Source organism: Anas platyrhynchos, chromosome 14 (assembly GCF_047663525.1).
Source record: "Anas platyrhynchos isolate ZD024472 breed Pekin duck chromosome 14, IASCAAS_PekinDuck_T2T, whole genome shotgun sequence".
Lineage (NCBI taxonomy): Eukaryota > Metazoa > Chordata > Aves > Anseriformes > Anatidae > Anas > Anas platyrhynchos.
Window position 1 is genome coordinate 1835556 of NC_092600.1, and position 20102 is coordinate 1855657.

General features: G+C 51.1%; 1 protein-coding gene across 1 annotated transcript in view; it reads right to left on the reverse strand.

Annotated features, from left to right (window-relative positions):
- PDLIM4 (PDZ and LIM domain 4) overlaps positions 1-20102 on the reverse strand; it is a 40430-nt gene that overhangs the window by 19086 nt on the left and 1242 nt on the right. The window contains exons 2-3 of the mRNA XM_027468660.3: positions 8937-9088; positions 503-587 (exon numbers count right to left, since the gene is read on the reverse strand). Of these exons, the coding sequence (XP_027324461.1) occupies positions 503-587; positions 8937-9088 (237 nt within the window). The remainder of the gene's footprint in view (positions 1-502; positions 588-8936; positions 9089-20102) is intronic.

Below are 20102 nucleotides of genomic sequence, written 5' to 3' on the forward strand. Positions count from 1 at the left end.
CTCTCACCCCGTCTGCTGACTGTTTTCACTGCATGGGAATGCAAAATATTCACGGATCCCATGGATGTGTCACAAGACTGCTATGGCCAACGCATCCAGGGGTGTGCATGCACCGAGGAGCTCTTGGTGGTGCTTGGAGAGCCCGGCCCCGTCCTCCCAGCAGCCGAGCTCATCATTTGGTCGCTTCCCTGCTGTCGATGCATTTCCTTGCTCCTCCTCAAAGGGAACAAAGGCAAACGCCACCCCTCGGAGCATCACCCTGGCTGCTTCTTTGTTCATCCTGGAGTGAACTGAGGGATGGCTGGGAGCCTTGGGACCCTGAGATGCTCGGAAGCCCAGCTCCAGGAGTTGGCCACACAGCCAAGACAACACCATTTGCTCATGGGGGCTTTGTGAGCACTGAAAAAAGCTCTTATGGAATAGCCTCTAACACAAATGATCTTCATGGAGAGGGAAACCATGAGCAATGTTTGAAAACTCAGCACCAGCTCCTGCCCCGTACCTGTGGCTCGGGCTCGATGTTGATCCGGTAAGCTTGTGCCTTCCCATCTTCCAGCACGGGGGGCGACCAGGTCTTCCCTTCAGCTCTGAAATGGGACATAAAGCAAACTCAGCTTAAAATTAAATAAATTAAAATATCCAAGAACACATATATACACACAGCCTGGCAGAAACTACACGCTAGAACACAGCAGCAGTAATACAAATGCCTTCCAGTGAGAAGGTTGTGTGACCCTGTAGGAATACTCTGGACCCTTCCCACCCAGGTGCTGCAGACAGGAGGCCCTAAAACCCAATTTCTTTTCACAAAAGCACCTTCAGTCCTGCCAGGCCAGTGCGCTGTCACTGCCCAGAGGCTTCCCAGGAGGTTTCCCTGATCCCTTTCCCAACCAGGAGCCTCGGGCACAGCTCCCCCAGGCCGCCCCAGCCAGCTGCTCCTGTTCTGCACTGCTTCTCACCCTCACTGGGGATGAAGGGTGAGATCAGGCACCCAACACACAGAGCAGATTGTCGTGTTTAACCTCACAGCCTGCATGCACCACTTAATGCAAAGAGTAGCTCTAGTTCCCATAGCCTGGGATCACCCGCTGCAGCCAAGCATCCCTGCTTGGACTCTGGCCCCAGCTGCACACCGGGTTCAGTTTTGGTTTAATTATCTGCAGAGTCCAAGTGTGAAGAACAAGGAGCAGTTTTAATCCTGGAGTCTTTGACGCAAAGTTTTACCTCCAGTGTCCTGTATCGAAACCTGTCAGCATGCAGCCCTGCCTTTACGGACTCAGGCCCCCACCATCACAGCTCGTTCAACAAAGAGCTTGCTCTTTGTCACAGTTCGAAAAAGATGTCTGGTTCTGATAAACGCTCTAGTACAGTTATTTGATTGTAGGCTGGGACCCTTCCTTCTAAATGGGTCTTTCAGACTGTTGTTTTTTGGGACAAAGGAAGCTGACCTTCCCAGGAACGGCAGCGTTCCCAACAACCCCGACTCCATTTTTGCCGTCACCCAGTGCTGTGTATATTGCTTCCACGTTAAGAATTTCATCTGGAGGCTCAGAACAATGAGAATGCCTAATTGCATTGGCAGAAATCACGGTTATAATTTCCGTGCTTTTTTCCCCTTGTGCTGACCTAGCCTGCTGTTTGTTCGCGCTGCCGCCGAGGAGCGGGCGGTTATGACATTCCTGTTTGCGCAGCTCTGGAGACCGCACGCCAAATACAGCTTAAAAAACAAAAATCCCCGAAGATTTCAATTTGCCAACGAGTAAGACATGAGATTCATAAAGTGGCTCGGCTTCCAGGAGATAAGAGCGATAAGCAACAGCAAGCTCTCTCCATGCTAAGCCAAGGCACTGGTGCTGCCGCCACTTCCACGCCGCGGCTCCCAGCCCGTCGCACCCCAAAAAGCCACGGCGGCTGTCCTGGGACACTGATAACTGGCAGCTTCCAAAGTCATCCTGTCTGTACACTTAAGGACAGCATGGCCAGACCGCAGGCTTGCATGCAGAAGACCATTCGTAGTTAGCATTTTTAATGATTAAACTCCAGGGCTTCACCAATTCTTTAGAGCGACCAGAAGTTTTCGGAGTAAGGAAGACGCCGGAGCAAGCAGGACGCAGCCCTGTGCAGCTTCCAGCGAGGGCGGAACAAACCCAGACTGACCTCGGCTGCAGTTTCCACTTGAGCTGCTCTGAAATTAAACCGACATGGCACAGTTTAGGTTCTGTTTGGCGTTTTCAAAAACAAAGCGAAGGGGACTGGGGAAATCGCCAGCCTTACCAAAGCAAAATGAAAACCTTCTGAGGCTTGGTGACGAGGAGACCCCCCCCCTTCGCCAGGGGGGCTGCACAAGGAAAGCACCCCCAGCACAACGGGCCCCAGTGGACCCTGGGATGGAGGCACAGCAGGGACCTTGGGGTCACTGTGGCCACCCCGAGGCACCTCGTGCTGCCAGCAGTCCCAGCTCTGTGTTTAGGTAACAGCAAAAACTAATCACACTTCTCCAGCGTAATGGGTGAGAGATCAGACACCGCGCTCAAATGTTCCGAGTTGTTTAATTTACGGCTCAAGGACGGGAAAAGTGTTTTCAGATGTGTTGTAGGGGATTAAAGTCAGCTATGTGGAAATCATTACCGTGCATTAACAATGCTCTGCTCTATTTTAATGGCTGCAAGAACAATCCTAAGAAAAATAACTCTACCCAGGTTAGCGCTAGGCCTTCGACATGGGGCTTCATGGGAAACAGGCCCCTTAACAAGACAACACGAAAGAAAACAAAGAAAGTTGCAGACACCTTTTATCCCACAATTTGTTTTCAAAAAGACACACAATATCATTTTTCCAGAAATTACTTGCATATGCTGGCACATTTTACTGAAGTGTTTTTTCACCTGGTAATGATCTGCGAGTCTCGCTCCGCATTTACAGAGCTACTTTCAAGCTGCAAGAACTGCGTCTTACTGGGCATCCACTTGCTCCATTATAAAGGGCTGAGCAGCACCCCGAGGGGCACCAGCCCAATCTGGGATGCTGCAACCCGCCCTCATGCAGCTTGTAGGCGTGAGCAGGCACCAGCCGCACACCTCTGCAGCGTGCGCATTTCGCTGCATTTCACCCCAAATCTGTTCAGTCCCTCCTGGGGCAGAGATTGGAAATCACTGCCCACCTCCCACCACAGCGCATCATCAAGGTCACGACCACAGAGGTGATTTTTATTTCCCATATGGATGATACCCTTCTAAAAAGCAGGAAGGCAGCTCCAGCAGATGCTTGTGACTCTCCAGGCTCGCTGTGGTAGCTGCATGGTGCAGCATCAGTCCCTGCAGCATTGCACGGGGCTTTCACTGGCTCTGCAAGGTGAGTTCACACATACTGACAAAGATGCTAGTGCCAGGTGTGCCTCACTGCACACAGGGGCCCCAACTCACACAGGACACATCCAGAAGAGGCCGTGGTGCTGCTTCTCCCTTCGTTCCTCTTGGCTCGAGCTGTTCCCGAGGAGCTGGGCGCTGGAGAGCTGCCGGTTTTCCCCTGTTAGTCCTCGCACAGCTCCGAGGGGAAGCTGTGATTCACTTACTCAGTTGTTCTCAAGTTTCCAGTAAGAGCACATCACACCCTGTAACGGTTCCCATCTCCCATCTCCAACTGCACGGCTCAGACACACCACAGCCACGAGAAAAATGTGCACGGAGCCAGGGGAGGCTCCAAGTCAGCTCTGTGAAGTTCCAGGGCTCCGGGGGCTCCGTGCCCGGCAGATTCATCCCTGGGCTTCCTCCTCTGGAAGCTGCCCCCCTGGAGAAGCTCCATCTCAGAGAAGTGCAGGCGTGACAGCCCCGGGCCCCTTGATGCTGGTCTGCAGCTCCCACCCAGCCCTGGGCACAGGAGCCCAGGATTATCACCTAAACAAAGGGCTACCACTGGATTGCACTGAGAAAAGAGGCAGCAAAATTATTATTTCTTAAGTATCAGACTCAAGACACACATGAAATCCTCTCTGTGCGGTACAGGAATACGAGCACACTATTCATGGGGCAGGAATAAACATGCACGCTTTCCTGGCGTGGAATTTCTTCATGTGTGTACCTTAGAGACAATTCCACGGCGAGGAAAAGAGAACAAAGTTTACCACACAACCACCGTTGTCCACACATTTGCATTATTTAAAAACTCCGAAATCCCCGGCCTCCGGTCAAGCGCGCAGATTTTGTGATTAAACACCAGACCTGCACGCCACGTTTCTGCACGTAGTAACTCCTGAGGGATGCCCAATGTCACCGACCTTCTCCTGCAGACACTGCTGCCTCACCCAGGGACCCGAGGGACCCGAAGCCGACACAGCACCGGGCTGATGTGGGCGCGGACATCCTGACCCACCCGCCTCATCCTCCCCAGGATGGGTCCCCCTGCGCTACCCAGACCCTCAGCACGCAGGGAAGCGTTCCCACTGTGGGCTCAGGGCCAGCTCCGTTGGAAAAAATGAAATGTAACCCCACAAACCACTGGCTGGCAAAGGGCAGAAGCCCAGCACACACCTCCTGGCTCGCCCTTCCCCTGGGGGGCAGCGGCAGGCCTGGGCAGCACCGCCAAGGACGTGCGTCAGCAGGAACAGCGATGCCACGAGGTCTCCTCCTGTCCGGCGCCCGAGGTCCTCCGTGTGCCCAGCCCTCAGCGGCTCAAACCAGCTCTGTGCGTGCTTCCACTTGAGGCACAGCCCAATCTGAAGGAGCTGGCAAGGCTTTAAGAGCACTAATAGAGCTCCAACATGAGATGTAGGAACAGGACGAGCTGCATTGCTGTGCTGGTTATCTCTGGGCAGAGCATGTTATGTGCTCGCCTGCGTGCCAACTGCCTTCCAGGAGGAGAAAAGGTTGGTTATGGGAACAAACACTGATTTTTAAACAGCGACTTCTTCATCTGAGCCTATGTTGCTGCAGAGGATCCAGACGGGATTTATCAAGCTCGCAATTATCTTGTTTTTGCAGCTCCTCACACCCGCGGTGAGTGCTGGCTGCTGCTGTTTGGGGAACAGGAGGGCCTGGCCCTGCCTGTTTTTACCACGCTTTGAGTTTTGCTGCCAGTGCCTGCAGCCACTGCCTCCCCCAGCCTCCCAGAGCTAAATGGAAAATCAGGTGCACGCATCTGCCCCAAACCCTGATGCAGTTTTTGAGCACTTCTCTGGTTTTGCTCCACCTCGTGCCTCAGTGGGAACCTCCCATTTCTGCGCTTCCTTTGGAGACGCCTGCTGAAGGTCAGGTTTGGTGACCAGGAGGCTGCAGGCTTCTTGTTTGGGGGTACAGCTCTGGCAGATCCCGTTGCCAGTCACTACCCTGCTCACTGCTTATTGTGACAGAGCTGAGACCACCACCAGAACCCAAACCAAAACCATCCCACGGAGACCAGCACGCCTTCCTCCTGCTCCCCAGCGGCCACCCACTGCAGCTGGCACACGTGAGCAGAGCGCCTTGCAGCTGGGCAAGAGAAAACCAAAGCCAGGGCGATGTTTCTAATGACAGACTGTGCTTAGGACAGATGCAGGCAGCTATTTGCAGCCCATCCACACAGTCACACCTCACCACTGCCAGCCCACATCACTGCAGATGTCCCACTCACTTGTTTCCTCCCAGGCACGGCGAGGAGCACTGTCTGCAGTGCATGGGAAAGCTTTACACACCGATGGTTTGTTCTGCACACAAACCAGTCATCCTTACTTGTTTTCCCACCAAGAGCCCTTTTCAAAGGGCAAATCTAATAAATATAATCAGCATCTCCCAAATCGGTCGGTGTCAGGGCACCCAGGTCTGTTGGCCTGCCCCGTCAGACAGCAACAACTCGCTCCTTTTTTCCTTGTATGGTTGTCACCCACGCCGACTTTCCTGCTCAACTTTCAATTAAATTTGAACTTTCAACAATTCGAAAACAAACCCAATCTTGTTGTACATCTCAGGAACACAACGTCAGGGGTTCACTGAGAAAGGGCACGGCACAGAAAAGCGCAGAGAGCACCAGGAGCCTGGGAGCCCTCCACCACCCAGCTCACCACCTCACCCCCATCCACCCTCAGAGAGGGATGGAGCCACACTTGGTGAGGCACTCAACACCCAGTCTGATGTGTTTTATTAAAGACAGACCACTGAGCTTGTTCTATCAAATACTTCAGACACTAACTGCCTTTTAAATCACTCCGTAGGGAATTTTGTCAAAGGGGGCATGCAGAAAGGGTGCTGCTTGGGAAGCACCCTTGGGATGAGCAAGCAGCCTCCTGTTCATCCATACACGGGGGCTCTCCCAGAGCACAGTCCCATTGCAGAGCCCAGGAGGACACCAGCAGTACTGCACACACAGCTGCTGGACACCCACAGCCACCCCATGAGGCCACGGCGTTCTTCGAGAGCTGCTCCCGAGGCTTTGCTGGATGTGCTGCCCGCGCTGACTAACGGCTGGGCACAGGCAGCTGGATTCAGGAGGTCACTCAGGAGACAGGGGAGAAGTCCAAGAGCCGTGTCACCGAGCACTCTGCTTGGCCAGACTAAAAATAGAGTTAATGACGTGTCACTGGAGCTGCTTTTCTCTCAGCAGAGAAAACAAGCTATTCAGTTTTTCCTATCAAGCGCAAGGCCACGCTAAGGAGATACAGAAAGCTCTCAAGGCCCCACAAGGTGCTTGCTTTCTGAAGAACCATGTAACAGCACCAGCTCTAGGATCTCGTTCCCAAAACCAAACCCCACACACAGCCATTCCTCATCGTCCCCAGGAGCTGTGTGCATTGGTCTTGTGGTTTTTAAAATGCTGCCCTTTGCTCTGGGGCAGCAGGCATGGGGCTGGACATTGTCCTGCTGCACTGCGACCAGGATGGGAACCTCTGCTGGGACAACAGGAGCCACTCTCACAGATACTGCTGACACTGAGCACACTGCCACGATCCCAGTACCACCAGCAGGACTTCCAAACCCTGCCCCAGGTCCTGGGACGGACGCCGTCCTCCTGCTCCTCTCTTCAGCCATGAAGTGGGGTCAGTGGTGCTGTCCTCAGGTTACAGATTAAGAAGTCTCCATGGAAAAGGTGATGATTTCATTAACTTGAGTCATCTCTGGCAGTGTCCTGCTCTAGGCAGGGACAAAGCAGTTTCCGAATCCAGGCACGTCTCAGGACTATTGGAGCCGCTGTGCTGGGCACTGACTCCCCTGCAGTGCTGGATGGCAGTCGCTGGCACAGCCTCACAGCTGGCTGAACGGATGGAAAGAAGTCTTCAAGCTGCCGTGATGACAAAGTTCCCATTCACTATTCATCTCAGCTTTATCTTCCAAATATAAACGTGTAACCGAGTAACTGCACCATGACAAGAGGACACTAGGCAACCCACAGATGTGGAGTATGTCAATGTTCAGGGCAAAAAAAAGGAGTACCTGTGGTTTGATCCCAGTCAAACAGACGTCAATTGATTCTGGTGGCTAGAATGGGGTGAAAAAATTGGACTTCAGCTTATAAATTCAGATAGCAGGAACCCACACACGAGAATACAACGCTGCCAGACTTCAGGTGAAAGCTGTTTGCAGCAAAACTGCATCCGAACTCCTGACAAAAGTTGTTCCATTGTCGGACCACCAAAGCCTCCTGCTACATGAGTGTTTCCACCTCTCTTGTGCTTTCAGACAGCCCACAGAAAGCTCCACCAGCACTGGGAGAGAATCCTTGTCCTGCTCCAGGTAGCCTGGTTGGGTGTAAATAGGTGGTCGATCCTCCCAAAAACTTCACCTGATGGAAGGCTGGACAATCCTCCATGTGAAGTCCTACCCACATGAAAGATTTTCTTTTATTTTTTCCCCCCCTTTCTTCCCCAGAGAAGCAGCCACAACCTCCACGGCACAGGCTGAGCTCAGCAGCCCCTGCTGCAGCCAGGCGTTGCAGACCCTGCTTCACAAAACCCCAGAACAAACCCAGGTTTCCCATTCGGGGCAGCGCTCCCTGCTCAGAGCAGGGCTGCTGCAACCATGGGCCGGGACCAGGCTTCCAGTCAGAAGCCACATATTTCCTAAAAGAAGTATAAACAGCAAGTGACAGCTCTTTATAGCAGGAAATGCCTTTTTAATCTGAAGTGGGCAATTAGGACAAATTATTTGAATCTACTGGAGATAACAGTCCCGTGTCAGCCTTATAAGGAGCACTCAGCAGGACGAGATCATTTGTGGTGCGCACTTGAAGCCTTCAGCTAAAAGGCTAATTCCAATGCAAAGATAAAAAACAAACCTTCAGTTTGCTTTGAAATGGTAAAAGTAAACAAAGAACTCATGTATTTGGTAGCACCTTCAAATGTGTATTAATTGAAGAATTAATTGGGAAAATGATAGGTGGGAGCCCATCAAACTGGAGGCTTCTCCCAGATGGGATTTTTGGTCCTGTCTATAGGAGCTCAACTGCATTGAAGGGTTGGACCCAACTCAGCCTACAGGAGCCTTACAAGGTACAAATGAGAACCCAGGCACGTGTAAGTGACCTGAATCCATTTATTGTACCACTGTTCCTCCAGAAAGTCTGTCTCACTGTTCCTAACACCCACAGAACAACCATACGAGCTGCTGGGATGCATCAAGAACTGGATCTAAGAGCACGCCTGCTCCGGGGCCAGCTGCAAGCCTTCTGGAGAAGCGTCAGGCGAAGCTGATACAGAGCACGTAAGGAACCAAAGCCCCAAGGCTGTCCTGTTCCCACATCTCCCTCTCTGAAGGAGCACGGACAGAAACAGCAGCCGCCCTCGTTGGAAGGGCAGGGGAGCAGCACTGGGACTTCTCCTGCAGCCTCCCCAGTCAGGAGCAGACCTGCTGCAGAGCAGGGGCTCAGAGCAGGACGGGAAGGTGTCGCAGGCTGCACAGAAATGCCCACGGAGGCGTTTCTCAGTAACACGGACACGGCACCTGCAGCCTCAGCCAGCGGCGCGCGGCACCTACCTGTTCACGGAGAGCAGCAGCTGGTCCGTGCACGCCTTGATCTTGTTCTGTGCTTCCAGGTGCGTCATGGTTTCCGTGCTCTCCCCGTTAATTGCCAGAATGATGTCTCCTGGGCACAGGTTTGCCAGGGCTGCTTTACTTCCAGGGTTAATCTAGGCAGGAGAACACGGAAGGGTTACTTAAAAGAACGCTCGCTTTGAAGAGACCGATTGAAACAAGCAGGTTGAAACAAGTTCTCTCTGGGGACCCACACATTTTGCCAACACCAACAGCAGCTACCAGAGCTGGGACACAGCCAGGGCCATCCCTGAACCCTTGAGGGTCAAGGACGCAATGCCACCAGGTGCTGGCTCTTGGAGCACGAGCTTTCTGTCACCCTCAGGACATGATCAGATCCGACCTCTTTATTCGAACAATGCAACGCCCTCTATAAAGAAAGCTCCTTTAGCTGGCAGGCCCTATAACATGTTTTAAGGATCAGTCCCTGAAGAGTACGTGAAACTCTCTGCTTTGGATAAATATGTAATTTAGAGATGAGAGCAGTCACCCTAATTGCTTCCTGGGGAGATGTTACATTTGACATCAGTTTTTCCTGACCATTATTCAAACAACTTGTCTCTCTGCAGCCCTGCACGGAACATAACGCAGCTCATCAAGCATCCACAACCCTTTCCTACTGTTTTTTTGTAGGAATGCCAAAGCCTTATAAAACTTAACGTCTTTCCTGAGGAGCTAATGACATGTCCAGGTACCATTTGTGGTCAGACGTAAGGCCAAACCTACAGCCTATAAAAAACATTGAGAAATTACCCTTTCGGTTACATCAGCCCAAATATGTTTTTAATTTTTGCAATAGGATAAAGTGATACAACACAGACAGGACAGGTAAAGACGCCTATTTAAGCTCTTTATAACTACATGTGTGTCCTTCAATTTCCTCCTCGGGCACCCAGAGCATCTGTTACCCCTCCGCTGACCCAACACATGGCTCAAAGCACAGTGGCTTTCTGCCCCTCTGTACCTAGCTGTATTTCGTGTAACAGCGCCTTGATTCCTTTAATTTTGATTTACACCGGTGCAGTCCTGCCTTAGGTGATAGCTCCGTGCCTCACCACGTCCAGAGGTGTGCTGAGGACCAGAGGGGAGGCTGCCTGCCCCAAGGCTGCCTCCTGGCAGGGTCAGCCGGTAGAAGTCCCATTTTCACCAGGTTTGGTTTCAGAATAAAACACAAGAGTCAAAAAACAGAATCACTGCTCCGTCCTCCACCCCCCCTCAGTGCACAGGGTAACCCACCTCAGGCTGCCTGGTTAGCTGCTAGGTTCTGGCCATCTGTGTCGTGGTACCACCAAGCCCATGCTACCACTAAACAGGCAGCTTCTTAAAGAAGAAGTCACGCACACATCTGCTTTCACCTTTTTCCTTCTGTTTACTTTTTAAAGCTCTTACTTTCAGAGGGAATTTGTGGAGGGTTTGGCCATCACACCACCCAAAGCCCTGTGCACCCCCAGGCCAGCCTGGCACACACCGCCCCGGCAGCAGCGCTCCCCCTCCAGCACAGCTCCAGGTGCCACCCAGACACAGACCTGGAGGTGTTCGAGGAGCTCCAAATCACTTTCTGCATCTAAGCAGAACTGACAGCCTGAATTAGGCCTTTTGTTGTGTTGTCAGAGCAAATCAACATTTACCACTTGCTCTTCAATAGCTCCAGCCAGCTCTTTTGCTCCACACAAACCTGCCTGGCTACCTCCTTCCCAGCCTGGCTCCCCTGTGACTCAGCCCAGAGCAAACAATGGGAGCTATTTCTTCACACAGCACATATTAGCTGCAAAGCTCTGACACAGGGCATTTGAACCCCGGAGAGATTATTTTTTTTTTTTCCCTGGAATTAATTTGTCCTGTTGTTTTTTTTGAACCTGGGTAAGAAAACACAATATTCACCCAGTACGAGGCTCCTTCTGCTGACACAGAAGCTGCCAGACCTACCTGAAAGCCTCCCAGCAGCTCAGGCAGCTCCTCCAAGGGAGCATCTCCATGCACCCACATGTTGTCACACATTTCCCTTAGTGCCCACCGCTGCCAGCAGGCTTTTGGGCTCCGAGCCCTTCAGTCTGACCCAATACAGCTGCGTTTTGTTCCTGTCTGTTCAATGCTGTCTGGATGTCTGAGGGATTTTTCCCCTTGCACTGATCTTAACCACATTGCAGCTTCCTTGGAGAATAAGCTGTTCATAAATGGGGCTCTTAGCTGTTTCCTATTTTTAGTTTCTGGTTTATTTCAAGTTATTTTGGCAGCATCTTCATATTAGCATTTTATGATATCCACGTAGATGACTGAGGGCTTGAAACGGAGCTGAGCTCCAAGAACTCATTAGTTTGAGATACAGCATCAGTGTCACAGCAGCTTGGGAATCAGTATAATAACGTGTCAGGTCCAGAGCTCGTATTTGTTGGCAAATAGAGATTAAAGTGCTTCAAGCCAAGTTCTCCCAACTTCCAGCTGTGCAAAGCCATTGCCACCAAAGATGCCACAGGCAAACCCTTCAGGCTTTGGGCCACTGCACTGCACATGAACACAGGATCAAGCCCTGGGCACTGCCCTGCCTGCTCCTCTCGGTGAGCATCCACACGGAGAGCCCCCCCCAAAGCCAGGATCTCCAGAAGGACAAGGAGGCAATGTTAAATGTAAGCTTTGTAGGAGAACGTGCATTTGGAGTCAAGTACCCAGGTAGGGTGAGCCTCTATTACCATGTGCAAATTAACAAATAAACGAGGAGGGAGCACGTGGCTGTAACATCTCCGCGGGGCAGCAAGGAGAGGCCTTGGCACGGGGCTTTGAACAGAGGCACCCATTCATGCTCAGAGAGCGCCATGGTCTGCTGTAACCATGGTATGCATGACATGAATCAAGCGTGCACAAATCTGAGAGTAACTGGATGTATTATGAGGTTTAAAAACCCTACGAAAACCCCGCAGTGAGTCACCGGAGCCGTGTTCCCACAAGGGCCCTCCATCAAAGGCACGGGTACTGAACAGGGAGGGTTACAAAGACAGCAGTAAGGCCTCTTTGTTCGTGGGTGCAGAGGACAAACCATGTAGGATTAAGGCTAAAGGGACACAGATTAAGACAAAACCGAGGGCATGCGACTCAGGCTGGTGTAAGCAGCATCCCCAGAGCCAGGACAAGCTGCAGCCCCTCTCCCCGTGCTCCCCAAATCAAGAGCCCCAGCTCCCCTGGGGCACACATCACCCACCAGAGGTGTGTGGCCACGTTCTGTGGTGCCTGTGCCCTGCCCCAGCTTGCCCATGCTGGAGGAATCAGGGCTGTTCGTGTGCTCCTGCTCCAGCCAGGCTGCGAGGACAGCCCTGGTCTTCTACAGCCCAAGGAAGACGATGTGCCAAAGCACAGGATTTTTAACAATTTTTTTTGGACAACCATAAAAATGTCTTGTAATGGATTTATTTGGCATCAGAGCAGGATAAATACATCAAACATTGTCTCACACGCCCCAGCTGTACTGTGCAGACCCCACAGCCACAGCCCTGCAGGCATGAGGCCACTCAGCATCCCGGAGAGCTCTGCCCATGCCACGGGCTGACAGCAGCCTCAATAACACATCCAGAGCAGTCAAGTCTGTGGCAGAAGCACACCCAAAGCAAAAAAACTTTAAATATTTTTAATAAAGCTATCCAGAAGTTCTTCTTTCCCAGCTAGCAAGAATCCAGCCCCATTTGGAAGCCCAGTGAGCTCACACAGCCACACCAGCGATGACCCTGACATGGGCCACAGCAGTGACTCTTGCACTGACATGAACACCAGCTACCAGTTAAATTAGGCTGCTAATTATCATTACCCTGTGCTTCCCACTGCCGTTAATCCAACGCCAGCTGATGCAGAGCTGGGAGAAGCCACACAAGAGCAGCGTGGTGCTGCTGGAGATGCCCTGGAGGCCACCACGTTGCCATCGGGCTGGGGGACACTGCTTCTCCAGGGCAGTCTGCTCCCCATCTGACAGCACTGACCGTGGGAGGCATCGCCAGGCCAAGCCATGCTCAAAAAAAACCAACCACCCTCTCTCCCCAGTCAAGGGGATGCTCTGGAGCAGGTCTGGGAAAAGCCCCAAACCCAACAGTGGCTATCTTATCTGGCCGCTGGGGCCTCGTGCTGATTTACTAAGTGCTAGCATCTGACTCCAGGCCAACAAAATAATGCACATTAAGGCAACTGCTGCACGAAGCCAGCTGGGGTTGGAAGCTGCGCAATCTCATTTAGTAAGTGAGATTATTTGCACTAAGAGGAGTTTACTCTTGAAACACACGCAGCATTATTCTTTCCCTCCCGTAGACCAAAGCCAGGCACCTGCCAGGCCTGTAGGAGCAGGCAGGGCAGAGCAAACCTTGGGGGTGAGCCCCCAGCACTGCTGTGGGTGCAGCACCAGCTCCATGGGGTGCAGGCAGGGGCTGGTGCTGGGCACGGAGGGGAAGGGCATCCACGGCTCTGTGTGAAAGCAGCTTTGTTCAAGGGAGCTCTGGAACTGGCCGGTACCATAAGCAGAAGCAATGAATGCTTAAGCAAAAGCTTAATTTGTTATATTAAGTAATTATATTAATAGATTAACACAGTAAGAGTGCTACTATAAAAAAAAAAAAAAGGCTCACCCCATCAATTATTGGAATCATCTTTACGAATTTAATGGGTTAAAAGGCACAATTCTGCACCAACCTGTACAGACCACATCACTTGGTAACCAAATCAATAGCAGTTTGTTACAGGCAAGTCTGGGGAAATTTTCTGTTCTGCAAGCGTGATCAAAAGGGCCTGATTAAAGCCTCTGAGAGGCTTTCAAGACAGTGTGATAAAGTTCTCAGCTTTCCAACAAAGCGCACCCGTCCTGCCGTCAGGAAGCACACCACAAGGCAGCAGATGCTCTTACAGCAGCAATATCTCTTAAAACAGGAAGGACCAAGAGTTAAGTGGCAAACTAATGAAGATAAATTCCCCAAATCTTTTAACCACTCCTTCCAGGGATTCTCTTCAGCTTTTCATAGCATTGTTCTTTGAACTAATACGCTTTCCTTGCCAATCCGTTTATATAAGCGGTTAGAGAAGTGCAAGAGACCAGCATATCTTGATTTTGCTTGGGCATGCTGCACACCACAGCAAGCGAGGGGCACTGTTTACATAACGTGACTTCATTTAACTGCTGAAGAAATAAGAAGGAAGACGTTTAAGAGCATAAAAGGGAAAGAAGCAGAGTACAAGCATTACGAAGGGCAAAACACTCAAAACCCCCCTTCCCAGCCCAACTGCTGATGGATCCGAATCCAAATTTAGAATCAGATTTGTAGCTTCGGTCCTAATCCAGCTCAAGGGCTGAGATCTCTACAGGGAAGAGGATGAGAATCAAGGAACCATAAATTGAACCATATAAATTGAGCCACCTAGCCCAGGTGGAAATCTCAGAGAGCCAGCCGAGGAAAACGCAGGTCACTCAGCCATGGGAGGGGGCTGACTCCTCAGCCCCACCGCACTGCTGCCCCTTTTCTCCCTCCTTGGGGGAGGGTGGGGTGTGGAGAAGCTGGGGATGAGCTGCTCTGCTACACCCAGCACCAGCCCACCACCACCCTGGGTTCTGCCACACTTAGGGTCACCCCATGCTCCCAGTGGGACAGCGCACCCCACAACGCGGGTCAGCCCGGAGCAGCTCTGAGGTCCCCCAGGAGCCACACCATGGCCACCATTTGGCACCACCAGTTCAACAGAGAAGCCTTTATCATGGTCAGCAGCTCATTTCCATTCAAGGGTCTGTGGCCAGCCCTGCTGAGAAGCCCCCTCTCTGCCCCCCAGCCCACCTCTGGCACTGCCACAGGGGCTGCAAGGAGCAGCTCTGGAGAGCCCCCAGGTGCTCGCAGCGCTCCCTTTAAAACACGGACTCTCCCAATCCATCTTCCTGGCAGATATTTTCTTTATGATCTAAAGGAGAGTGGCAGAGGTGCTGTCAAGCAGCAGCTCACCACAAGCAGCCTGAATTCAGGCGGGGAGCAAACCTGCAGCTCGGTCCCTGAGAAACAAGGAGGCAGTCACATCGTGCACCCTGCTGCCGCTGGGCCGCGTGCCACTGCCTTCTCCGGGTTTATTTGTGCACAGTGGATATTTCGCAGGGTTTGGCCTTTTGTGCTGGAAGCTTTACATGTGCTAAAGGCTTCTGGGAAACGTCCGTGGCTTTGGCTTTCGGGGGATGACAGCATCCAGGCTCCGGGCACGGTAACCTTCCAGCACAGCATCCAGCCCGTGGTGCCTGTTCGCAAACCACACAGGTTTTAGTTCTTCGAGGCTGTTTCTCTTCCAACCACGCTCTGCCCATTACTGATAACTAGGAATAATTATTTAAAATAATCTTATTTAATCAGCTGTATTTTGCTTTCTGCAGCTTCTTGTACTCCAAGATGTCATTTGCACGTACTCGGCTGTTAGTCCACGAGACGGGTTTCTGTCGAAGTACTTAAGGTTTAATGGGTGTGAATCTGAGCTGCAAGTTTCTGCTGCTCTGGTTGACAAGAAAGATTGAGTGTGGTACAGGCTTTGAAGGCATCTTTCTGACATCTGGGAGATTTATTGGCTGAAATGCTCTTGCACAGCATTTTTTTTTTTTTTAAATAGAGATACGTTCTATATGGTGAGAATGTTTGTTTCTTTTTTCCTGGTCTCTGCTGGCTGTGAAACCCACTCCAACGACACGCTGTGGCTCTGCATTTTTGCGATTGCTCCAAGTAACCCAGTGAATCTGGTACTCGCACAGAAACCTCAAGCAAGACGAGAAGCTGAAGCCAAACATTCCCAGCCCTTATCTGCCAGGGCTTACTGCGAGCTGGTGTTAACGGCCGTGTACAAACCCATTACATTAACGAGCTTTCACTACATATATTAGTGCCTTGCTTCAGTACACATCCAGCAGCTCCGCACTGACAACAAATCAAGTGGAGTGTGTTCTGTTAACATGTTTGTTTTAGCTGTTTTATCAGCTCCACCAGATCTTGAGAGATCTGCTGTTTTCTTTCACACTCCAGCACCTGTGGTCACAGGTGGCTTAGAACAAAAATAATTTCGCTAAGTGCTTGGGTATCTAAGAACCAGGAGCCGATGCATTTTAAGAACTCTGAAGTCAAACGATTTAAGTTAAAATATTACATTTAAAAGGATCCACACCTCTAGAGATTCACTATGTAACACCTGCAGACTTTAACATGCATTTTTCTCCCCAAGCTACAAGAAAAAACGAGTTGTAATAGTCTTCACTAATTCCACATAACCCATAATGAGATATTTGTATTGAAATTAAAGGACTGATCTATCCCCAGCAGGACCACCTATATGTATCACCACCTGTTGAACTATAAAGCAACAAAAAAAAATAAAAAAGCAGCATTCCGTATATTTTCCTTGCATGCATCCCACATCAACAGGAGCATTTTATTAAGCTTTTATTCTGCTTTATCCTCATAGGGAGCGGGATACACCCAGACATTTTTCCAGAGGAACTCTGACTCTGCCTACCTGTCCCAACAGGCAATCTTTCAATCTTCACAATGAAGGTGATGTCAGTTTTCTAGCAGCAACAACAAAAAGCTCAACACCCCGGTTACACCGAGCACCTTCTGCTTTGTTCGACCTGGCAGCGGCCTGAGTGTTTTCAAGGGTGTGCTGGGTTTATTTTGCTAAACTCGCACCAAGGTCAGGGCTCGTATGAATGGACCTGCGTGAATCATTCTTTCCGCCTGGTTTCCCACTTGGGATTATCAGCGTGCTTGATTAGGGTAATTACCATTAGCCTTTCATTCCAGCCTATTCTCCCATTACTGTCTCCTGAACCAGCGCAAGCATTTACTTCACTCTCGGTTATTAAATAAAGCCTCAGTGATGGAGCACGTTCAGCAGCGAACATATTTGTAACATACTTCTGTTAGCCCTTATCTTTGTTAAATTAACTGTTAAGCACCACTACAGCTTGAAGTGCAAGAGCACAGATTTCTCATTTGAGACCTTGCACCAACCAAGCAAGCGCTGGGAGACTAATGAAAACAAAACAACAACAAGCACAACTAGTTCCTGCCACTTAAAAACATCACCCCACTTGAATCATTACGTTACAACAATAATATGCAACAAAGAGAAACAGCAAAGATCCCTCCGTTCTTCTATACAGACAATAGAAATACCAAAGGCCAGCAGAAATCAGCCGTGTCTGGAGCTTTATGATTTTTATCAGCACAGAGCAGTTATTCCAGTCCATTTGTGACCATTAACAAAGTGGACCGTTTCCATTTAATAAACAATCAAGTACATAAAATTTGCATATAAAACCAGGACAACAACTTTCTGGCCTAGCAGAAAAGCAAAGGGAAAAGTCCTGCTCCTTTTGTTGGCACCTCTGGTTCTTGCCTTCTCTGCCAAGTGTCAGGATTCACGCAATCAGGTGGGAATTTAGGGGGCTAACCCAAACCACCCCCCTGTACCCAGCCTCAGGTTTGGGCTCTGCCATCCCCAGCCCGGAGCATGCAGGAACAGGACCTGTGGGTCACCCCATAACACAAACCGGGGTTTAGGGTGCGTGCATTTGGTGTGCCAGTGGTCAGGATCCCAGTGTGGCACCGGGGGATCTGCAGGGAGCCCAGAGGAGGGAACAAGACAACTTTTATTGGAATTCCTCCATCGGCACAATCCCTTCTGTGTATCCCAACCTTACATGGGGCAAGTATTTGCTCAAACATAAAAGCTGCTTAAACTTGAGTCAACCTGAACTCCCTGCACCACACTACTTGGGTAATGGGCTGCAGACCGATTATTTCTTGTTCCAGCTCCAAGCCAACGCTGACAAATGCATTTCTTGCTGCTCTGCTAGAGACCAGCAGGTACGCTGATGTTGGACCCAGCAGATAACGGAAAAGCTGTGTTAAAAAACTACTTTTTGTTTCCAATACTGGATTCAGCCCATTTGTCAATAGCCTGCTCAGCCAGGGAGCTCTGCCTAAAAGCAGCAAGTGCCTGGCCTGGCGCTGGCAGAGCTGGGCAGGGGATGACGCTGGCTGCTCTGAGAGCTCGACAAGTGAGTTCGGGCGATTAATACCTTCAGCTACTCCAGTTACACTAATGACTGATTATCTTTTAATCCTAGGCAAGGGGTAGATCAACAGCAATCCCACACAGAACCACAGCAGTTACTGATGTGGTTACAGGCAGAGCACTGAGAGCAGCTGAGTAAGTTATTCCACTCCTGCTGCTGGGTGTGCTGCCGGGTGAAAGGGAGCTGAAAGGGAGCGTTGTGGGTACCTGCCTGAAAGCAGCAGGAAGCCCCTGTGCCACAGGCACAGGCAGTGTCCACTTGTTAGCCTCCAAGGAAAATTAACCAGAAAATTAACAAGGTCCTACAGCCACTTTCTGTCAAGTCCTCAGAGCTGGCCTTGGCCAGGTGCTTTGGGTCATTCCCCCACCCCTATAAATATCACTAGGGGAAGGAACCTCTCATTACATGATGAGTTACACCCGGCTTTAACTTGCTGTAGCCACAGGGACAAAGCAAGCCAGGCTCCCTCCCCAGCACAGAGCCACAGGCTGCAGCCCCCTGTCCCCCCCCAGGCTCCCCTGCAGGGCAGTGCCACCACCTCCAGTCTTACGCTCTGTGGCCCCCAAGAAAACAGAGGAAGAAACAAGGAAAAAAGGGACAGCAAGCACAGCTGGCTTTTTAAGTGGCCACATGAGACAGATGCCCTAAGCACACCCATCTGTATTTGCATTTCCTTATCTTTAATACCCAAGATTTCATTTTAATGACTTTAACACTTCACGCTCCAGCTCCAGCCATGGCCTCAGCATCAGCTGTTCTCGGTGACTCGAGCAATCAGACCTTTACCACTTGTCATTTAAGATTTATCAAACCACAGAGGGATGAGACCTGCTTTCAAGACAAATAAATCATTTCTTGACTTCATGAGCATATTCCAAACAGCTGCAAGCGACAGGGCTCACCCCCACGAGCTGCACCTGTGCAAGCGCAGGACTTTGCAGGGAGCGAAAGGGTAAAGCAAGTCCTGGTAAGTCACTCAAGTCCTACTCCAAAGCAGCACTGTTTGAGATCATTGTTTTTCTTGCTGCCAAATCCATATTTTTCCAGGTTTGTCCTTTTTGTCCCGCCCCAGCCTGGGCACCAAAGCGGTGCCTCCTGCTCCAGCACTGTGCAGCCAGCTCCGGCTGCTCCATCACCCCTCCTATAGCCCTTCTTTGGGGTCAGGTCCCACCAAAGCAACACTTTAAGATTGCTCTGGGTGAAGTGACAGCACGCAGGTAGGTTTGGGAGAAGCAGCTGCACCCAGGGAGGGTTCTCCAGGCAGGCAGCAAGCAGCTCCAAGCAGCGCGCTCCCTTACTGCCAGGGAGCTGTCAGGTCTGGAGAGAAATTGTTTCCTGTAGCAGCCTAGCAAGGACTAGACAAAACCAACCTATTGGTGACTGAGGATATTTTTTTTCAAACCCCACGCAGATGAATTCATGTTTTACAAGTGACTGGGAGCAGGGCTACAAAGAGACAGACAGCCTTTGGCATCGAGAGCTGGATGTGGGTGGCTTTCAGATGTCTCACGTCCCAAATTCTAGCCCACGAGTTGCCGGCATCAGCTGGTCCCACACACTCAGGAGGCTTGCTGAGCAGCCCCAGCCTCATGCCCCACATCATCCCCAGCCCCATAAGGACACAGGAGGGGTGCATCCATCCCCAGGAGGGGCGCAGCCACCCCAGCCCCGGCCCATGTCAGCAGCTGGGGCTCGCAGCTGGAGGTGGGAGCCCTGGAGTCTGCTCCCTCCTCCCACCAGGATCGCTGCTTTTTAGAGTATCTGTTTGTAATTTAATGACATTTTAATACAAAATAAATAAAAAAGCACTTTGAACCAGGCAGAAGTCAGCCAAAAGCCTCCACAATCAGCCTGCAGAGAGGCTCCCTCCCACGCTTTTGTCTCCGGCCCTGCGGATCTTCCTCTCCTCCCCGCTGCTGGGCTGGGGGTCCGGGGGCTGCACCAGCCTCGGGATGGGCAGAGCTGCTCCCCCAGCTCCTGGTTCATCAATTCACCTAATTGCCTCCCCATGCACTTCCATAATCAAAGGGGGGCACGCAGCACACCTG